Source organism: Felis catus, chromosome A3 (genome assembly GCF_018350175.1).
Source record: "Felis catus isolate Fca126 chromosome A3, F.catus_Fca126_mat1.0, whole genome shotgun sequence".
NCBI classification, from domain to species: Eukaryota; Metazoa; Chordata; class Mammalia; order Carnivora; family Felidae; genus Felis; species Felis catus.
This window is the reverse complement of record NC_058370.1, coordinates 6,517,165-6,538,108: the sequence shown is the minus strand read 5'-3', so window position 1 is coordinate 6,538,108 and position 20,944 is coordinate 6,517,165. Positions and strand designations below refer to the sequence as shown.

The following is a 20,944-nucleotide window of genomic DNA, read 5'->3' as shown; positions in this document are numbered from 1 at the left end:
CCTACCTAATTACCCATCACAGCTCGCCAGCTCCCTGACTTGTCCCCACTACCGTCAGAGGCACCCCTACTGCTTTGTCCCCAGTCGTCGCAGGGCAGGTGCGTTCACAGGCCAGCCCGGCTCCAGAGCCCTGACAGCACCATTGGGGGGCCTTCCCGCCTTCCCAGGGGGCCACGCTTAGCCCAGCATTTCCCAAAGGGTAGAATGAACTGGAAAATACATTATAATTTCAAGGTTAGACACGTGACAACTTTAATCATTTTATATGTGACTTACTGTGCTTCACCAAAACTGTATAAATAAAGCATCAAAACCACGGAAAGATCAGCCCTTTGACATTTCGAAACAGCAGAGACAGGTCTCATCCAGCCAGCCCCAAGACACAGGTGGAGCACGCGTTCGAGTGTACAGTCACCGAGGGCTTAAGCCTGATCTGGTCCTTAACCACGTCCACTTGGCGCAAGTGTGGGACAGACACCGAACAGTCCTGAAGGGATGCCAGGGAAATGACATAGCAGTCTATATAGAAATCTCTATTTTGACATTTAAAAGAAAGAATCACATGTTCATCCTGACAGCTTTCCCAGGCTCGGCCACCGAGGAAGGCAGATGCACACGTAGGGACCGGATGGTCATTGCACACCTCTTTCACCGATGGAGTCGGGGCGGAGTGGCCACTCTCCCCGCAGTCGGGCCCCGAGCTGCCTTCCACAAGGACACCCTACTTGAGACAGGCCGTGGGGAGGCTGCTGGTGAACTTTGCCTCCGGACTGTGAAGTGGCCACAAGTCCTGCGGCTACTTTCACTCCAGAGTGCACTGTTCGCGGAAGCGGACTGACCGGGGAGGGTGAGGCACCGCCTGCTCGGTGGGCCCTTGTCTGCAGTGCCCTCGGTCATGGGTCACGGCCAGGCCGTCAACAGTGTCGCCAACTGGGCCTCGTGGATTTCTCCGCCTGCAGGATTCTTAAGATTGTTTGCCAGTTGATTCTTTGCTTTTTTGGCTACCTGATGGTTTTGATGAATTTGCCGTGACCCAAGGGTGTTCAAGTACTTCTTTGAGAGTCGGTCTTTGGCTGGGATTATGTTTCAACAGTCTTGAGATGAGGTCCCTGGCTCCCTCCGGTACAAAGTCAGGGAATGTGAATTCAACCTGGAGTACGACAAGTGACAGTCACAAAACGCGGCTTAAGACAGAACAGTATGAATATTCAGCTCAGGGCCAAGGTGAAGGCTGATAAGAATTCGACAAGAAGCAACAGATCAGTTCTCCTTAAGGTCTTACCCGCGATATTCTCTTGTAGGTCTCTTGGTATGTGCTCGCCTCAAATGGAGGCTTCCCAACTAGAAATTCATAGCAGAGTACCCCAAGGCTCCAGAGATCCACCTTCTCGTCGTGCATTCGGCCTTCAATCATCTCTGGGGGCAAGTAGTCCAAGGTGCCACAGAGGGTGGTTCTCCTAAAAATGGAGGCAGGCTCGGGTCGGTGCACCTGTTTTTATTACCCTAATTGCTGCTAAACGTCATTAACGATTACACTAACATTGACGGAGTGCCCTCCCTAGGCCAGATCCTAGGCTATGAAGCAGAAACTATTTAAATCCCCAGTTTCAGACAAGAAACAGATTGAGGGAGATGCGCCAGATCACGCAGCTAGCAACCAAGCCACGCCCCAAGTTTGTCCCACTCCAGAACCTCCGTAAGTGATGAAAAGTATCACTACTATATCAAAGTAGCTGGAAAAGGAAAGCTCTCTCTAAATACAATTCGGAGTTCCGTAGTTGTTTTTATATTACAGAGATGCTAAAAAGCTTGACGGTCCTGTGACATTAGTGACAAAAACACTAAAAAACTGTCCCACTGTGAAAACACTAGCTTTGGCGTGACAGATCCATGCTGCCTTCTGACACATCAGTGGTACAAGAGAGACACTGAAACGTGAGGGTGGCCCAGGAAGTATTCTTGCCAAAAGTACTGTTCAGGTCCTTAGACCTACTTCCAGTTCTCAGCAACCACAGAAGATAAAGGACCAAGATAAGTGACACCACAATCAGAAAAATCCATTCTAGAGGCGCATGGGTGGGTAAGCATCTGACTCTTGCCATCAGCTCATGTCATGATCTCACCTTCGTGGGATCCGAGTCCCGTGTCAGACTCCACACTGAGTGTGGAGCCTGCCTGGGGTTCTCTCTCTTCCTCTCTGCCCCTCCCCCCTTCTCAAAATAAACAAACATTACAAAAAAAAAAAAAGAGGGGCATCTGGGTGGCTCAGGTCATGATCTCGTGGTTCCTGAGTTCAAGCCCCACATCGGGCTCTGTGCTGACAGCTCAGAGCCTGGAGCCTGTTTCGGATTCTGTGTCTCCCTTTCTCTCTGCCCTCCCCCCACTCATACTCTGTCTCTCTCAAAAATAAACATTTAAAAAAATGTTTTAAATAAAAAAGGAAAAAAGGGATAAAAAAGAAAAATCCATTTTAAATTGTGAGGCAACTGGTTTAAATTTAGACAAAAGAAACACAATCAAATATAATGCATGGACAGACCTTAGTTGGATTCTGACTTAAAGAGCAGCTCTAAATTTTGTGGACAACTGCAGAAATGTGAACATGGACTAAATAGCTGTTGACAAGGCTGTTAATTTTCTGAGGAGTGATAACGGTCGTGATTATAGGGACTATGTCCTTATTTTTAGGAGATTCATCCCAAAGTGGCCAGAGAATGAAGCATAACATCTGCAATATAATTTTGAAAATTGACTTATTTTGGTCTATTCACCAAAAAATCGACACGGCCAATATGGCAAAATGTTGGCACTCATTGGATGTAGGCCCTAGATGGGAGCAATCGAGCCGCCGATTCGGCACTTCTGTGTGTGTTTCTACCAAAGGCCAGAAATACGCCGGGGGTGGCAAACATCAACCGGGCGCGAACACGCAGAGGTCTTCGTTGCTTCCTATCAGTTATTCTTTGCCACTGGCTCTCCTAGGGGGTCACGCGGGCCCTATGCTCAGCACGCCCGGCACCCAGAGAGCACACGTGAAACCCCTCATCACCACGGAGATGCTGAAAAGGGGCCGAGTCAGCAGGTTCCTCCAACGACAGCACTCCCGGGAGCTCTTACGGTTACTCGTGTTGGGGAGGTGGGGCGACATGGCTGGCGTATCCTTTCTGAAAAGGACGTTTATCTTTCCCATCACGTGACACCACCGGACAGGTTAAGGTCCAGTTTAGCCCTGCGATTTTACAAAGCCTACAATTCTTCATCATCATTTGCCTCACTAGGTGCCAACAGCTCCCACTAGTGACAGACAACCAGCTTAAAAAAAAAAAAAAAAAAAAAAAAAAGAGACACTACAACAGATTCAATGCACTGCTGTGAACAATTACAAGTGATCTGGCAAAAATAAAGCTCCCACCTCCACCACGTCATCTATTTTAGGTTAAAGGATATAGGTGGTTTAAAAAAATGTATAAAGTATTATGATGGCTATGATTTTTTAAGTCCTTTGCCAAAGTTGACAAACTTACCAGTAGATGAGGGTTTTTAATGCCCTACCACCTCACGAGGCTTCAAAATCTTAATTAGACCCAAATTAAATTAAAACAGTACAGAAGATTTTAGTTCTTGTTTGCAAAATTAAGATCTCTCTATTAAGAGGGGACAAGAGGGGCGCCTGGGTGGCGCAGTCGGTTAAGCGTCCGACTTCAGCCAGGTCACGATCTCGCGGTCCGTGAGTTCGAGCCCCGCGTCAGGCTCTGGGCTGATGGCTCAGAGCCTGGAGCCTGTTTCCGATTCTGTGTCTCCCTCTCTCTCTGCCCCTCCCCCGTTCATGCTCTGTCTCTCTCTGTCCCCCCCAAAAAATAAATAAATAAACGTTGAAAAAAAAAAAGAGGGGACAAGAAAGGACTATTCTACTGACAAAAGCACACCACAGAGAATCCAACCACCACCTGGAGAATTCTATCCAAACCAATTTGGATAAAATCTGTTTTTTTTTTTAATTCTCCAAAGCTCTGTGCCCTCAGCTCTAGAGCTCTGTGTGCGGCCCTCTGAAACCGGTCTCCTGTCCAGGAAGCAGCGGAGTTTCCACTTCACCACTGCCCCAGGCATCACCACCCAACACATCCTGCACTTCCTCTGTCCTTCACTTGTCCCGTATGTCCCCTTCATTAGCCTCTGAGGACATGAAGCATCTTTAACCCAGGCCTCCGACACAATAACCCCACAACAGTAGGAGAATCAAATATTCTCAAAGACACTTAACGGGCCTAGGTTTCTCCCAAGTATGTGTAACTGTGACCAGCCCCAATTCCACATTTCTATCCTTAAGTATTTGACTATTTCATTCCTGAAAGCCCCGAAGGCTTTTGCTAAACACTAAGTAAGTTCCACCTCTAAGGTTACATACCTGGAGGATGGGGCGTGTACCGACCATCCAAAATCCGCAATCTTAAGCTCTCCAGCTGAACCGAGGAGCAGGTTCTCGGGCTTAATGTCTCTATGAATGACTCTCTTTGAGTGACAATAAGACAGGGCATCTGCCAACTCCGTGATATACTACGGAAACAAAAAGTATGGAGAGTCTGCGTCACACATTTTAGACAACACATTTTATTTTTAAAGTTTTTATTTATTTTTGACGGGGGGGAGGGGGGGGGGGAGAGAGAGAGAGAGAGAGAGGGAGGGAGGGAGGGAGGGAGGGAGGGAGGGAGAGAGAGAGAGAGAGAGAGAGAGAACACCAGCAGGGGAGGGGAAGAAAGAGAGGGAGACACAGAATCGGAAGCAGGCTCCAGGCTCAGAGCTGTCAACACAGAGCCCGACTCAGGGCTCCAACTCGTGAACTGCAAGATCATGACCTGAGCCAAAGTCAGATGCTTAACCAACTAAGGCACCTAGGCGCCCCTATATAACACAACTTTAGACATCTCTTCTGAAAGGAAAGCCAACATTGATTTTAATGTGTTTTATAGGTTTTAAGGCTAGAAACAACAGACGACTCTAAAAAAAAATTTTTTTCGAACCAAATTCATGTTTAGCATAAAATACGAGTATTCCATACTAAGTTATTTGCTAATATAGCAGATAGGACATTGAAGGACAGGGGGGAAAACTGACGAGCTAGAAATACTAGTAGCAATGAATGATGATAACAACTGAAAAACTGGCACAAATTAGCAAGTCAGACATGTAAACAATTAAAAATTTTTTTTAATTTTCAAGTACAGTCCATTCCCATTTTTTTTAATTCCCATTTTTAAAGCCAAGATCAATTTATAACACAAGTATTTGTTTGAAACTCAAAATTTAAGGGGAAAAAACAATCTTGAAAAAAATTAAAAGCAGGTACATTTGCGTGTTACATAGTGTTAAACTTGGGGGTATACGTATTCATTAGTCAGCTTTAAAAGCACACACAGCACGTCAGTCCTTTCGTTAGTTTTCTTTTCATCTCAGCTAAAGAGAGTTCTAGCAAGTCCAGAATCTGTTTTAGCAAAAAGATAAGAATTGCTATCAGCATATTGAAAGAATATGTTTAGTTCTGGCTGAAGGTGTTTTGTTTTTTTTTTAATGTTTATTTATTTTTGAGAAAGAGAGAGAGAGAGAGCGTGAGCCAGGGAGGGGCAGAGAGAGGGAGACACAGAATCTGAAGCAGGCTCCAAGATGTTAGCAGAGCCTGGTGTGGGGCTTGAACCCATGAACTGTGAGATAATGATCTGAGCCGAAATCGGATGTTTTAAACCGACTGAGCCACCCACTCTGGCTGAAGAAAGGTTTTCCAAAGCAACCACTAGACAGAACTGAACACATTATTTTACACCAAAAAGTTCTACTCGACAAATTGCTGTAAAAAGCAAATATCATGGTCAGAAGAAACGTTTTCATTTTTTTCAGGCAAAAGCCAGAGACCAAAATCTAGAAAATAATAAACTGAAAGTGGAGGCAAAGAGAGCTCTTCTACACCAAACTGAGCTACTGACATAAAGATCACATACTAGATTCTTGAGGGCAAGGCATTTTCTCCGCTCAAATCAAGGTCAAGGAGCTAGTTCAACCAGGGCTCTCCAGCAGCCGCCTCCTTCACACCTCCCACATCACACTGTGAATATGTATAAAGGGCCCCAATATTTCTCTACACTTACTTTTATTTGAATTAATCAGAAAAGGGAAACAGTGTGCATACATATTCATTCTAACTACTATAGAATCTAGAAAGAACCAAGTTTTTCTTTCAAGTAACTACTGCTTACACCAACATAAACTCCATCTGGATTGAACAAAACGTAGTAGTAGAAATATTAACTGCCAATTAAATAAGACAAAATTTGGTTAGCTAATATTTTGAAAGTAATAAGATGAATCTATTTCTACTTATCCACAAAGCAAACATTTAACATTAAGTTTAAAATAGTATGTCCATTTTCCTGAGACCACACCAAAGGGTCATTCACCACTCGTGCTGTGAATTCACAAGTACAACCACCTGAAAGTAACACCATTTCCATCAATGCCAAAAAGAAAGAATGAGTGTAATCAAAGTAACCACCCATCATCTGCTGATTCAACAAAAAAACTGCCCAAAGACACTCTACTTCTTCAAACAAGTAATTTCATCCAAAATAAAGAAGAAGCACAATCCGTAGGGTAAAAACCAAAAACCCAAACCAAAAACCCAATTATGTTGGATGTTAAGATTAGATGCAGGTAAGAAAATGAAAAGACAAGCCACCAGCTGGGAGAAAACATTTGTAAAACGTGTGGGATAAAGGACCTGTATCCAAAATATACAAGAACTCTTCCAACTCAAAGTGACCAAAAACCTGATTAAAAATGGGCAAAAAATCTGAACAGGCACTGCAAAGATGACGATACACATGGCAAATAAGCACATGAAAAGATACCTGTCATAGATCACTAGAGAACTACAAATTAAAACAATGAGTTACCACATACGCCAATAAGAAGGGCTAACCTCCAAAACACAGTACCAGTCGCTGGTGAGGAGGAGGAACAGGGGCACACTCACTGGTGGAAATGCAAAGATGGTGTAGCTACTTTGGAAGACGGTTTAACGGTTTCTTATAAAGTTACACATAATCTCACCACACAAGCTAGTTTTCAAATCTGTTAAAAACGTACGACCCACAAAAACATGCATGCAGATGTTTATAGCAGCTTTATTCATAATCACCAGTAACTAGAAGCAACCAAGATACCCTTCAATCGATGAAGTGATAAACTGTACTGTAGCCATGCTGCAAAATATTATTCAGCAATAAAAAATGAGCTACCGCACCCTGAAAAGATACAGGTGAATCTTAAATGCATCTAGTTGTTTCCCCACTGGGGTAACTGGTTAATCATTCGGATACCACTGCACATGGACACTGGAACTGAAAAATCAAACTGTTGGTGGACAGCAGAATTCAGGTTTTTCAAGGCTGCAATGGGAGGTTACAGATAAACAAGGGGAGGAGGGTAGAATGAATCCTGTGGTAATGGACTCATGTTTTGCTTAATATAGATACAAATGGATAAAAATACAGATACATGTGTATACATAGATTAGTCCCTGTTCTGTCAGCTGAGATCACGGAGAAGACACGACACCCCACTAGCAATGAGCACATCTTGCACCCAGGTCTTGGTTTCTAATACCATTTTCCCATAAAAGGAACCAGGGCTCCTTGGAGAAATGGCTGATTCTAGGACTGAGATAGGAAATCTACAAAATGAGGTGCAGCATCCTACAGGGCCAGATGCAGGGAAGTGCTCAAACACCACACCCACAATGATGGGAGTAGGTCAAAAAAACCAACCAAACAAAAAAACAAACAACAACAACAACAAAAACCCACCTAAAACAGGAGCCATGTGAAAGGGATTCCAAGGGCCAAAGTAGTATTGGACTATACTCAAAGTATAAAATATCCATGAGTCCACATTAATAAATGACTGAATAAATAAGGGAGAACAGACAAATCTCTGATGCAGAAGAATTCTGAACAATTTATGTAGATTAGGGTGGGGGTGGCACATAATCCCTACTCCTTAAGTGTGGGCTGTGCATAGTGACACGCTTTAGAAGAACCCAGTATGCAAAGAGAAAAAGAGTAACTTCACAGCAAAGACACCTAATGAACGTGACCTCAGCCAGGGGACCAAGGCCAACACCCGCAGTGATAAGCCAGGTGAATAGTAGGTACCCCACACTAATGTAAGATAAACAGGAGAAAATAAGTCTGCACTATCTTCACATTCTGTAAATCTAAAACTATTGTAAACTTTTTAAAAAAGAGGATAACTACAAAGGGGCACCTGGGTGGCTCAGTCAGCTGGCCGTTCAACTTTGGTCATGATCTAACAGTTTGTGGGTTCCAGCCCCGCGTCGTCGGGCTTTATACTGACAGCTGGGAGCCTGGAGCCTGCTTCAGATTGTGTCTCCCTCTCTCTCTGCCCCTCCCCTGCTCACATTCCATTTCTCTCTCTCTCTCAAAAATAAACATTAAAAAATAAAAATGCAATTAAAAAAAGAGGGCAACTATTCACATATACATTTCTCTAGAAAACCGCTGTGGAAACACACCAGCCACAATATTCCACCTGGTACTTGATTTTATGTGCATGGATGGTACAACTAAGGTATTCTGATTCTTTCGTTCAAACATTTGATCCTATTAAGCAATCTTTCTTTCTTTTTTTTTTTTTCAACGTTTATTTATTTTTGGGACAGAGAGAGACAGAGCATGAACGGGGGAGGGGCAGAGAGAGAGGGAGACACAGAATTGGAAACAGGCTCCAGGCTCTGAGCCATCAGCCCAGAGCCCGACGCGGGGCTCGAACTCACGGACCGCGAGATCGTGACCTGGCTGAAGTCGGACGCTTAACCGACTGCGCCACCCAGGCACCCCAAGCAATCTTTCTTTAGATGAAACCCACTGGACTGTAATGAAAGGGTGCATTGCTATGTGGGGTGGAACAGAGGGAACAAGAGTTAGGACAGTAAATGAAAACTCACAGTAGCAGTTCTCTGCTCATCAAACTTGGACAGTTTCTGAAGTTCTCGGTAGACAGCTCCAAGAGGTGCATATTCTAGAATTAGGTAAACTCTGGTGGCGTCGTGGAAATAACCATACAATCTGAGAATATTTGGATGCCTGCAACAAAGGAGGAATACTCTTTAACAGCTGCTTTCTGGAGAGGATACAAGAATATGTACTAAGTACCAATCAAACCCCTCATGTAAAACCAGTGAAAATTAGTTCTGGTCACAGACCCCCTACCATACCCTTCACCAAACTTGAGAATCTGAAACTACAGACCTGCTCTGAAGAAAAATACACACATCTGCCTATCAGTTTACAAGCAATGCAAGGTATTAATGGACCTCAGGTTTGGTTAAGATTATTTCCTTCCTTCAGGTCATCTTTATTATTAGGGGGGGAAATTCAGCTATATATTAATTTTCTGCCTATTAGAAAGAGGGAGAGGCATGGCACTCCCACAGCAGTTTGATTCCCAAGCACTAGGAGACACAACTTAAAAGCAGGGTTCAACAGCAGCAGATGTTTGCTGCTGAGGACTTCGGGCAGCTGAGAACACGGCCCAGAGCAGTAGCCCTTCAGCTCCAGCTAGTTGTTGCCAGGGAGGGTTACAGGCCTGACTGGACAGGTTTTTAAGTATTAACAAGTGATTCAAGCCTGAAAAAAATACTAAGAGGAAAAAAAGAAAGGAAAAAGACCCATTGGCCAAAGTCAACCTGCAGGCTGCCAGTTTGCAACCTCTGCTTAGAACTCAGAAATATCGAGGCACTGGGTGGAGCATCCGACTTCGGCTCAGGTCATGATCTCACGGCTCGTGAGTTCAAGACCCTTGTTGGGTTCTGTGCTAACAGCTCAGAGCCTGGAGCCTACTTCGGATTCTGCACCTCCCTCTTTCTCTCTGACCTTCCTTGTGCTCGCTCGCTCTCTCTCTCTCTCTCAAAAATAAACATTTAAAAAAAAGAAAAAAAAGAACTCAGAAGTATCATTTCCCTTAATCTCTCTCTCTCTTTCTCTCTCTCTCTCTCTCACACACACACACACACAAATTTGACTCATATAAATTACTTCATTAACACAGCATAAACCTCCAAGTGATTTTTCAGGACCACAGCACTTCTCTAGACAAATCCTTGAAAAATGATGAATTAAACCATTCTTTGCAGTACTATGGAGCAGGCCTTCCATGGTTTAACTCTTAGTAACTAGGTTCTGTACCACATTCTCTCAAACATCAATCTGGAAACTTACCTAAGGTGGGACTGTATTTCTACTTCTCTTCTCAGCTGATGCTCGACTCCTGCTTTCTCCAGCTGAGCTTTAAATAATACTTTAAGAGCCAGGATAAACTTGCTTTGTTTTTCTCTCGCCAAATAAACATTACCAAACTTTCCTTTACCCAGCGGGCGACCGATTTCAAAATCTTCCAAAGCCCACTGCCTTCTAGGAAAAATTTTGAATATTTTAAAATATGAAGAAAACAAATCTTTTCTAACAATTTATTAACGGGTAGTAGATAGACCTCTAAATAATTTTATATTTAATGTTGTATTCGTTAGGTAACCTCGGCAAGAACCAAGCCAATAACTACGCTATGTGAGTCTCCACAGGCATTAAATCCCCCGCTCCCCTATCTGCCAATGACTGTATGACTCAGACAAAGAACAATCTGGGCTTTTAGAGCTGAAGCATTAACGCAAAGTGTCCCAAGACAGTACTACACTCTGAAGTGCACACTTGTTGCCACCACCGTTAAAGAGCACAGGAAAGGTTAGGTAAGTAAGTGGAGGGAGGAAGCCTTCAGAACGGTCTGTGGGCCTCTAGCAGGCTAACCACAGCCTCCTCCTCCAACCTAGAGATGCTGACTCTCGGGGTGGACAATCAGTCTGCCAAAGCAGGCGGGATGGATCCTACAGCTGGATTTCGATTCTCAGAAAGCCACTATTAGGCAGTCAAGCAAAAAAGCCTGTGGGTTCATTCCTGGCTCCTCCTACTACATTATAGACATTACGTTCTACGTTGTAGAGTCTACACAGTTCAGAAGTTGGGAACAAGCTTTTGGAAAATATCCGGGGAAGACGGTATAAAGAACAATTCAATGAATACTGTTGAAATATTCATATAGTCATATATACGTGTGTATACAGTTTTGCAACAGGAGAATAGAAATAGTATAGAAACATACCTAAGCTATATGTAGTGGTTACTTCTGAGGGTAGAGAGGAACTTATTTTACACATTTCTGTAACAGATTCCTACAAGTTTGTTCTAAATTTGGAACGCAGTAAGAAAAGCTGGAGTCACGAGTAAACATCATTAAAATTCCCTTTTTCCAAAGGTTAGAATTTGGAAACATTTATATATGCTAAGTGAAAATATAAAGACCTTTTCTATTTTTTAACAAGTTCCCATAATTAAACTTGCAATTAGGGGCACCTGGGTGGCTCAGTTGGCTAAGTGTCTGACTTAGGCTCAGGTCATGATCTCATGGTCTGAGTTTGAGCCCCACATCAGGCTCTGTGCTGACAGCTCGGAGCCTGGAGCCTGTTTCAGATGGCAAGAGTCTCCCTCTCTCTCTGCCCCTCTCCTTCTCACACTGTCTCTCTCTCTCTCTCAAAAATAAATAAACATTAATTAATTAATTAATTAAAGTATATTCTAACAGCACAATAGCTCAGGACTTTGTAAGTAAAATAAAACTTACTTTTTTGATTCTTCATTTTTCTGTTTTGTTGTCAGTTCCTTTTCAGAATTATTTCCTATATGGAATAAGTCAAAAACCTGCTTTTAGAATAATTATAATTACTTTAGAATAACTCTACAGAATAAATTAAAAACCTATGAACAGAAATGAATCAAAGAATGGTCACCAAAATATTAACGGTGTGTCCAGAATGGAAGATCTTCTTAGTTTTCTTTATAGAAAAAAGATTACCACACCCTAACCTGACTCCCACCTGGTGAAGCCTTTTCTAGATTTCTAAAGATGAGCAGATATACACCTACATAGAGAGAGATACATATGCATACAGCTAGGCCCTCCAATAATTCAAAGCTCAAGACTATGCAGATTCTCCCAGAAGCCTCAGTCTCCAAATGAAGACCTTCTAAGGCAGAACTGCCAATCTCTCGACCCATGATAAGCACCCACTCATCACCTTCGCCCCCCCCCCAAGTGGGCCAGCCGACTCTCCATCAGCTACATACAAATTAACAGCGTGCAACAAAACATAAATCGGCCACCTTCCTTCATTAGTTGCCAAGGGGAAATATAAAAATAGAAGCCCTGATTCAGCAAAATGTACCATAAACCGATTGCACAACAGGGTGCTAAAGTCATCGTTTCATCAGCCAGAGGCTGGACATTTCCACTTCAAACTCCAAAACAGCAGGGTGTGCTCTGCTCAGACACGTGACGGGAGCCCAGGCCGATTTTCTCCCTTCGCGCTTCACGACCTCAGTTCATGGCGGCAATATAACCACCATCCCTACATCCAGCTTACTGCCCGGCTCCACCCAGTCTGCGTCCGAGGTCAGCCCTTGGATCTGCCTGCACCCCTCCATCCTGCTGTGTCTGTGGGCAAGTTAATGCTTTAGAGGCTCCACTCCCTCGTCTGTAAAACAGAGTTGGTCACCGACCACCCGCACAGAGTGGTTGCGAGAATTGAAGGAGACGACGTGGATGAAGGAAGCACTTCTCCTGAGCGTGGGCATGCCAGGCTGGTAAATAAGGACTACTAACATCCACCTGCCCCCGCCCACTTCGGGTCCCTGCCATCTCTGACCTAACCCCCGGCAGCCTGCCTCCTGTCTGCTGCCCCTGAGTGCAGTTCTGCTTCTCTCCGCTTCATTCCACATAGCCAATCTAGTAAGATTTCTAGAAGGCCAGTCCCTCCTCCGCTGGAAAACCTTTCGGCAATTTCCCCATGCCCAGGGGATGAAGCCCCACTCCTCAACAAGCCAACAGCTTCCACTGTGACCTCACCTAACCGGCCTCAGTCCATCCAAGTTCATCTGCTTCCCCAACTGCCCTCCACACTCCAGACTTTGGAAGTTTTCAGTTCCTCAATCAAAGCACGAGGGTGGGAATCAGGTTCTCCACCCTGAGCGCAGGGCTGGCCCACAGGAGACCCTACTACCTCAACCTGACATCAGCTTTTTCTCCGTATCCTCAATAAAAATGACATCAAAGCTAGGGCTCCAAACAATAAACGCCAAGTCTATCCTCCACCTCCACCCCCACCCCCCTTTTTTTAAGCAACTGGAAGGAATAACAATCTAATAGTCTCAAAAAGTTGATTTACCAGTGGCCGATGGCAAGGGCTGCTCACTCTTTTGGGTATTATTCAGCGGCCTAGAGACAGAACGAGGGACACTGGTTGCCTGCAGTTGCTTTTGCTTCAGATTCTGGACCGGTTTATGGCTGGAGACGAGCTTTTGTGTTTGTGAAGGAATTCGCTGGGAGGAATTTGAAGGACACAAGACCCGCTGAGCCTGGCCACTATTTGCAGATAACAGATTCTGAGAAGGAAATTGCTGAGTCACTGGAACACGTTTTGGACCATCGCCAAGGGGAATTGTGGTCTAGATTGAGAGGGAAAAAATAAACGTCATGGTCTTCATGAACAAAAGCGGGGTATTTTGAGAATTCCACAAAGTCTCTTTTCTAGTATAACAAAATAACAAAGGTCACTGATAGTACGTGGAAGGGGAAAGCAATGTTCATCAGCGCTTCCAAAGGATGTGGTTAGTAGATGGCTGAAAGGAATACCAGAATGATCCTCCTACCCACCCAACACCCCACTCCCAAAAATCATGCTCCCATAAGCAAATGTTCACGAACTAAATTTCCATCTAAAGAGGGAGACATTAAACACTTCCTAAGGATTCTCAATGGCTTGAGAATTATTACCCAGCAAAAAGCTACAACGCAAAACTTTATACCAAAATCCCAATTCCATTGAAATTTCTTTATTAATATCATACATATGTTTAGGAAAAAAGACGAAGAAATATGTCAAAATACTCAACAGTGGTTATCTTCTGGTAAAGATTTTTTTTTTTTTTTTTTGAGAAAGAGAGAGAAAGAAATAGAGAGCAAGTGGGGGAGGGGCAGAGACAGAGAAGGGGGACAGAGTATCTAAATAACTGAAGTAGGCTCCATGGGGACAGCAGAGCACCCAATGTGAGACTAGAAATCAAATTGCGAGATGATGATCCGAGCCGACGTTGGACACTTAATCAACTGAGCCACCCAGGCGCCCCTCAGTGAAGATGTTTTAGAAGATCATCTGGGGGTGCCCGGGTGACTCAGTCAGTTAAGTGTTCAACTCCTGGTTTCAGCTCAGGTCACAACGTCCAGCTTAGCAACGCCCACAACACAGTAGGCATTCAGGCAGTGACATTTTAAACAGCAGTTTCCTAAAATGATCTTTATCGTAGGACTTGAGAATCAAATACCATGACTCAAGTTAGCCTTTTTCTAATTGATCATTTTAGACTTTCAGTCAGTAAATAAAGGAGAAGTATCCATTTATTTGAAAATGAAAACTTCTCAAATCTGTCAGAATGGCTAAAATCACAAAGACCAACAGCAAGTGTTGGTGAGCATGTAGAGAAAAAGAAACCCCTCTGCAAAGCTGGTGGGAATGCAAACAGGCACAGACACTGTGGAAAACAGGATGGGAGTTCCTCAAAATGTTAAAAATAGAACCACCCTCCGACCCAGTAATCACACTACTGGGTATTTACCCAAAAAATACAAAAACACTAATTCAAACGGATATATGCACCCCTATATTTATAGCAGCATTATTTACAAGAGCCAAATTAAAGGGGCGCCTGGGTGGCTCAGTTGGTTAAGCATCCGACTTCAGTCATGATCTCGCTGTTCCCAAGTTCAAGTCCTGCACTGGGCTCTGTGCTGACAGCTCAGAGCCTGGAGTCTATTTCAGATTCTCTCTCTCCCTCTCCCTCTCCCTCTCTCTGTCTCTTCCCCTTGCCTGCTCACATTCTCTCTCCCTCTCTCTCAAAAATAAACATTAAAAAACTAAAAACAAAAACAAACCAAGAGCCAAATTATGGAAGCAGCCTAAGTGTCCACTGATAGAGGAATGGGTAAAGAAGATGCGGTATAGATATACAAGGGATCATTACTCAGCCATAAAAAATGAAATCTTGCCATCTGCAATGACATGGATGGAGCTAGAGAGTACAATGCTAAGCAAAATTAGTAAGAGAAAGACAAAATACCATATGATTTCACTCATATGTGGAATTTAAGAAACAAACCAGCAAAGGGGAAAAGAGAAAAGAAAAGAGAAGAAAAAAGAAAGAAAGAAAGAAAGAAAAGAGACAAACTCTTAACTACAGAAAACAAACTGGTGGTTACCAGAGGTGAGGTGGGGTTGGGGGCGGGGGGGTCGTGAAACAGGATGGGGACAAAGGGGACCCTTATCCTTATGAGCACGGGGTAATGTACAGAAGAGCTGAATCCCTGTAACGTACCCCTCAAACTAATAAACCATGGTGTGTTAATTACACTGGTATTAAAATAAAAGACTTGGGGCGCCCAGGTGGCTCAGTTGGTTGAGCATCCGACTCTTGACTTTAGCTCAGGTCATGACCTCAGGGTCATGGGATTGAGCCCCGAGTTGGACTCTGTGCTGAGCGTGGAGCCTGCTTAGGATTCTCTCTCCCCCTCACTGGTACTCTCTCTATAATACATTTTTAAAAACATTAAATTTAAAACTTAGTAAAAAAAGAAAATTAAAATTTCTAAAAATAAGACACCCCACCCCACCCCCCACCCCCACACACAAATCTTGCTTGATGTGTGTGTGTGTGTGTGTGTATTTTTACGCTGATTTCCTAGAAGGAAAAAACTCTGGGGCTTGCTTATATTAAAAGATCTTTGTATAAAAATTCGTTCACCCAGCCGCTCCACAAATACTATAGGCAGAGGGTCCTCCCTGGGGAAGCCCTTCTTGGATTCCAGCCCATTCCAACCTGAATGGAGCACCCACCCTCCACGGAATTACTCGGGTCATCTTACACATACATATTTTGTGAAGGCGCAGTACTGGCTCCCATAACTCCCCAAAAGGGCTAAGTTCTTTAGTCAAAGACCATGCACTTTGCATCATTGTAATCCCTGCATCTGACACAGAACCTGGCTCAAAGTGGATTCCCAGGAAATATTCACTAAAACACAGCCCGACATTCCTAGGAGCTTACCATGTCCTGCAGCGTGACCAGAACAAGCTGTGGCAAAGCAATTTAATCTCTGGCAAGCAAGCAAATACAGGCAAGTATCGGGCACCTATTGTATACATTATTGTCCTGCACACAGTGGAGGAACAGATACTTAAAGAGCTAGCTAGAAGACAAAGCAGAACAAAATAACAGGTGCCCATCAACGACATGGTATGAAATGCCGAGAAAGGGGACTAACTCCTCCAGGAATGTAGCAGACACCTCTAAAGTTACAATCCAAAGTGACGGTGAAAAGAACTCCAGATCTAAAACCAACCTCCATTTGGGTTTTCTTTTTTTTTAATTTTTTTTTTCAACGTTTTTATTTATTTTTGGGACAGAGAGAGACAGAGCATGAACGGGGGAGGGGCAGAGAGAGAGGGAGACACAGAATCGGAAACAGGCTCCAGGCTCCGAGCCATCAGCCCAGAGCCCGACGCGGGGCTGGAACTCACGGACCACGAGATCGTGACCCGGCTGAAGTCGGACGCTTAACCGACTGCGCCACCCAGGCGCCCCTCCATTTGGGTTTTCTAAATGTGACAGAGATTACGATTATTCGATTTACCTTAACAGGCCCTGCAACGCAGTTTTCTTTAGATTTGTCCATGATGCCTGAAAAGAAAAAGAACCACTTTTAATGTACACAAATCTTCATGCTTCAAAGTGTTGTTGTGCGAGGTCAGGGATATAGCTCCTGATGAAAAAGCCTCCACAACACAAAAATTTTACATTTTTTTTCTTTGTCCCAATGAAGCTGACAAGGGTGTCTTATTTTCTCAAGTGACAAGAGGGACAGATGTGGGGCTTCCACCCAACTTCACTCCCAGAGTCCTCCTGCTCCATCAGTGCAGGAGCCTGCTTCAATACCTGCTGCCTTTTATTATTATTTTTCAACGTTTATTTATTTTTGACAGAGAGAGAGAGAGAGAGAGAGAGCGCGCGCGCGCGAGCACACGAGCAGGGGAGGGGCAGAGAGAGAGGGAGACACAGAATTGGAAGCAAGCTCCAGGTTCTGAGCTGTCAGCCCAGAGCCCGACGCGGGGCTTGAACCCACGAACCGCGAGATCCTGACGTGAGCCAAAGTCGGATGCTCAACCAACTGAGCCACCCAGACGCCCCTCCCCTGCCACTGCCTTTTAAAAACAGGTCCCCCCTTCCCCATAACTGACTCCAGCTACGACAGCATCTCACCCTCTCCCGTCAAGAGCAAAGCTCCAGAACAGTCATCCACACTCACCACACCCACGTGGCTCTCACTCTCTGGCCCTCCCCCATCAGGATTTCATCCCACAAACTGGCCTGCTCGGGTGGCCAGCTCATGACTGACCTCTACTGTTAGCAAATTCAAAAGTCCATTCCGCGCCCTCAGCTCACTTGGGACCCCAGCAGCGTCTGACAAGGTCACTTGTACTCCACTCCCAGCCTCCACTAGCTTGTAGGCTTGTCTCCCCCCCCCCCCCAACCCCCAACAGCTGTCCTGCCGCAACATCCTTTGCTCGATCAGCCTCACTTTTGCCAACCTGAGAGTCTGGGCAGACTGGACCCAGAATGAGTCCTTGGACCCCACTTCTCCATCCATACCCATCCTAGGGCCCCTCATCCAGCACCAGAGCTCTAAACATCTTTAAGATGATCTGAATTTACATCTTCTACCCTAAACTCTCCTCTGACTGCCAGACTCCTACCTACCTACCTGCTCAATATCCCCCCACGAAGGTCTGCCAAGCATCCATCCCAACACATCCAGACACACCCTCCTCTCTCCTCCAGGCTACTCCTCCCCTCTGCTCTCAGAAGCCTGAGCTCAGGCCCAGAAACACCTTTCCTTTCGCAGCTGTGCTCATTCCCTCTGTGCACGCATCCAGTCTCCTGGCTCCCACCACCATTCACGGGCTGAGACCTCCAAACCTCCATCTCCAGACCTCTCCCCTGACCCTTGCCACCTGCGAAACATCTCGACCTGTAATCTGTAATCGGAGAGGCATCTCAATTTAAAAAAGTTCCAAACTGAATTCCTGCTCCCTCCCTGTCCCCATCTCCCCAACCCTATTCACATAGATGACCCCACCTCAGTTGCTGGCAAACCCATCCTGCCCGTCACTCGGGTCCCCTCATCTTTTACACGGTTCTCCCTCAAAGCCCAGATCTAATCCATCAGCACACCTTGGAGGCTCTACCTTCAAAACCACTGCCCACAACCTTTAATACCACCACCTGGTCAAACCAAGGCTCTCTCCCCTCAATTATTTGCAACGGGCTCCCAATGGTCACCCTGCTTTCACCTTTGCCCCGTGATGGCCCATTCGCAACACTGCGCCCTGTGGTCCCATTAACAAGTCAGCCATGCTGGCCCTTGGTTCAGAAGCCCCTCATGGTCCCTCAAAATCCTCCTTGCCTACAGTCTCCTAGAGTGTGGACCCTGACCACCTTCTTGGCCTTATTTCCTCTTCTTATCTATTGCATGCTGGTCATACGGAACTTCTTTCTTTCCATAAAGCAGTGCCCGGCCACAGGGCCTTTGTACTTCCTGTTCTCTCTTCACCATTTGGCTCTTCGCTCAAATGGAAGTGTGGCTTGCTCCTTCGTTCCAGTCAGGTCTCTGCTCAGACGTCTCCTTTCTGACCATCTCTATTTTTCTGCTTAGCCCTTAACATCTTACAGAACCTCACTGTGCGTGTTTATTTCTGCCTCCCCAGGCGATATCCCACCCCCTGCCAGTATCTCCAAGGAAAGTAAGCGCCGTGAGAGCAAGGCCTTAGTCCCACTGTGTTCACTGCGGCCTCCCCGGAACATGCCTGGCACACAGTAGGTACACCCACCAGTGTCTGGGGAATGAGTTAACCCACTAAGGAAGCCAAATCAGTAATGAAAACGGTTTATAACACTAGGCCCATGCTGTGAGGCAGGTACAACACCCCATCAAGTAAGTAGAACATAAACTCCAAGAAAACGGAAACCTTTCTGTACTTTTCTTACCCAGATACTGAGTTCCAGAACCCAGCGGGAAAGCACCCCCCCACCCCCACGCTTCCACATCCATTCCACAAATAGGCAAATAACTCCACCCTGAAGAGTCCTTATATCAAACAGCGGTTAGTAGAAACGACAGAAAGGAAAAAGGAGTTACAAGCTCGTGCTGTACACACACTCTAACGCTCTCTTCACCTTCCCTAACAATTACAAGCAGCGGATTAATGAGATCACACAGGCCTAAGGGCATTCATTCAACAGTCTTCGACAGAAGCCAGAAATTTGCTCCAACGGAACATACTTTGCCTTCCCAGGGAGAGGAATCATCATCAACAGAATGGAATATGAGGATTCTGATCCAGAAATGCTGGAGAGAGCCCCCAAGAAGACTGCTTGCCCAGCGATTCCAGTCTACAAGCCAGGTCCCGGAGCCACATAACCCAATGACCTTCACAAGACCCTGCAGTTCAAACCACATATCCTACTATTCTAAACAGGAAAACTGTTAAGACTTCACATCACCGTGCATTTAGAAGACTTTGCCTTCTTCAAACCTGCTAGTGTCTGCACGGAGTGGAAGTGAACGTGCTGCTGAAAAGTGTTTCGTTCAAAGAACAAGGAAGGTTAAGGAGGAGGAGGAACCGTTAAAAGTCCGCGACAGTATCTCCATCTGGACGACACTGGTGAGACGTGGAGACCGTCAGGCCCAACCACAGACCTAACAAATCACATCCAGCATTTTCCCATCCCCAGATGACTATGTGCGCAGGTCTAGATCACCGGTTCTCCGTGAAACATCAAGAATCAGCTGGGAAACCTGACAAACTACAGACACCTGAATCCTATGCCAAGCACTTCTGATTCATGAGCTGGGTCTACATTTTCAACAAAGGCTCTCAGAAATCCCGACAAAGGTGGTCCAAGGTCTGTGGTTTCAGAAGCACGCACCAAGGAAGACATCTTCGAGGAAGTTTTCATTTATTCCTCCAAAGTAGCCCCAGGTCAACCAACTACTCTTTTCTATTGAAAGCTATCGCGCCAGTTCGTCGTCTGGCCCCCACCCCCCTCTAGAACGTGAACTTCCCGACGAAAAAAGCCCTCCCTATTTTTTCTTACCCAGGTGCTGGCCGATAGGAGAACCCCCTCAGAAGGCACCCCCACCCCAAAGCCACTCAACAACCCCACGCACTCCAGGAGTGTAACGACCCCCCAAGCGGCATTTCACAGGGCGCCCCAGTACCCAGGCGCAGATGGGAGGGCGCTGCGAAAGCACCGGGCACAGAGGAGAGGAGCTGGGAGGATGCAGGGGGACAGGAAGAGGAGGACAAGGGAGGACGAAGGTGGAGACCCAGGGACGCCTGACCTCGACTCTTCCTCCGCCGCCCGCTCAAAGGCCACCCGGGCCCGCCGCCCTCGCCCGTCCGCCTCACAGAGCAGTCCCAGGGTCTACAAACCCGTTGGCTCCCGTCTCCGACCCAAAGGCCGCCGACTCCTGCCGAGAGCTCAGCCGTTACGATTCAAAGTCTTTATTTTAAATAGGAGTTAAACCCTCTAATCCGAAAGCTCATTGGCCCGGGCTAGAGAGGCACTGCCTTTTGATTGGTTCACAGCCCCTCACGGCTTGAGGCACGTCCAAGGCGGTGACAGCACGCAGGCGCACTTGCCCCGTAAAGCCCCGGAAG

General features: G+C 45.6%; 1 protein-coding gene across 2 annotated transcripts; it reads right to left on the bottom strand.

Annotated features, from left to right (window-relative positions):
* Positions 1-227: 227 nt before the first annotated feature.
* On the bottom strand, positions 228-20,855 carry AURKA (aurora kinase A). Of its 2 annotated transcripts, none has more exons than XM_045053470.1 (9): positions 20,717-20,855; positions 16,858-16,904; positions 13,340-13,619; positions 11,740-11,794; positions 10,287-10,478; positions 9,014-9,152; positions 4,406-4,554; positions 1,283-1,457; positions 228-1,150 (listed from the first exon to the last, which is right to left on the bottom strand). In XM_045053470.1, the coding sequence occupies exons 2-9, from the start codon at positions 16,897-16,899 to the stop codon at positions 965-967; spliced, it is 1,218 nt and encodes a 405-aa protein (XP_044909405.1). In that variant the 5' UTR covers positions 16,900-16,904; positions 20,717-20,855; the 3' UTR covers positions 228-964. The 2 variants fall into 2 exon arrangements, with proteins under 2 accessions (XP_044909405.1, XP_006929703.3); XM_006929641.5 differs by having other exon boundaries at positions 20,626-20,773.
* Positions 20,856-20,944: the final 89 nt, after the last annotated feature.

Coding starts and splice junctions, on each gene's coding strand:
- AURKA (XM_045053470.1), bottom strand. CDS start 16,899: ATGGACAAATCTAAAGAAAACTGCGTTGCAGGGCCTGTTAAG. Junction 10,479..11,739: donor AAAAATGAAGAATCAAAAAA/GTAAGTTTTATT, acceptor AATTTTTCCTAG/AAGGCAGTGGGCTTTGGAAG. Junction 1,458..4,405: donor GTACACGCCCCATCCTCCAG/GTATGTAACCTT, acceptor CTCCATTTTTAG/GAGAACCACCCTCTGTGGCA.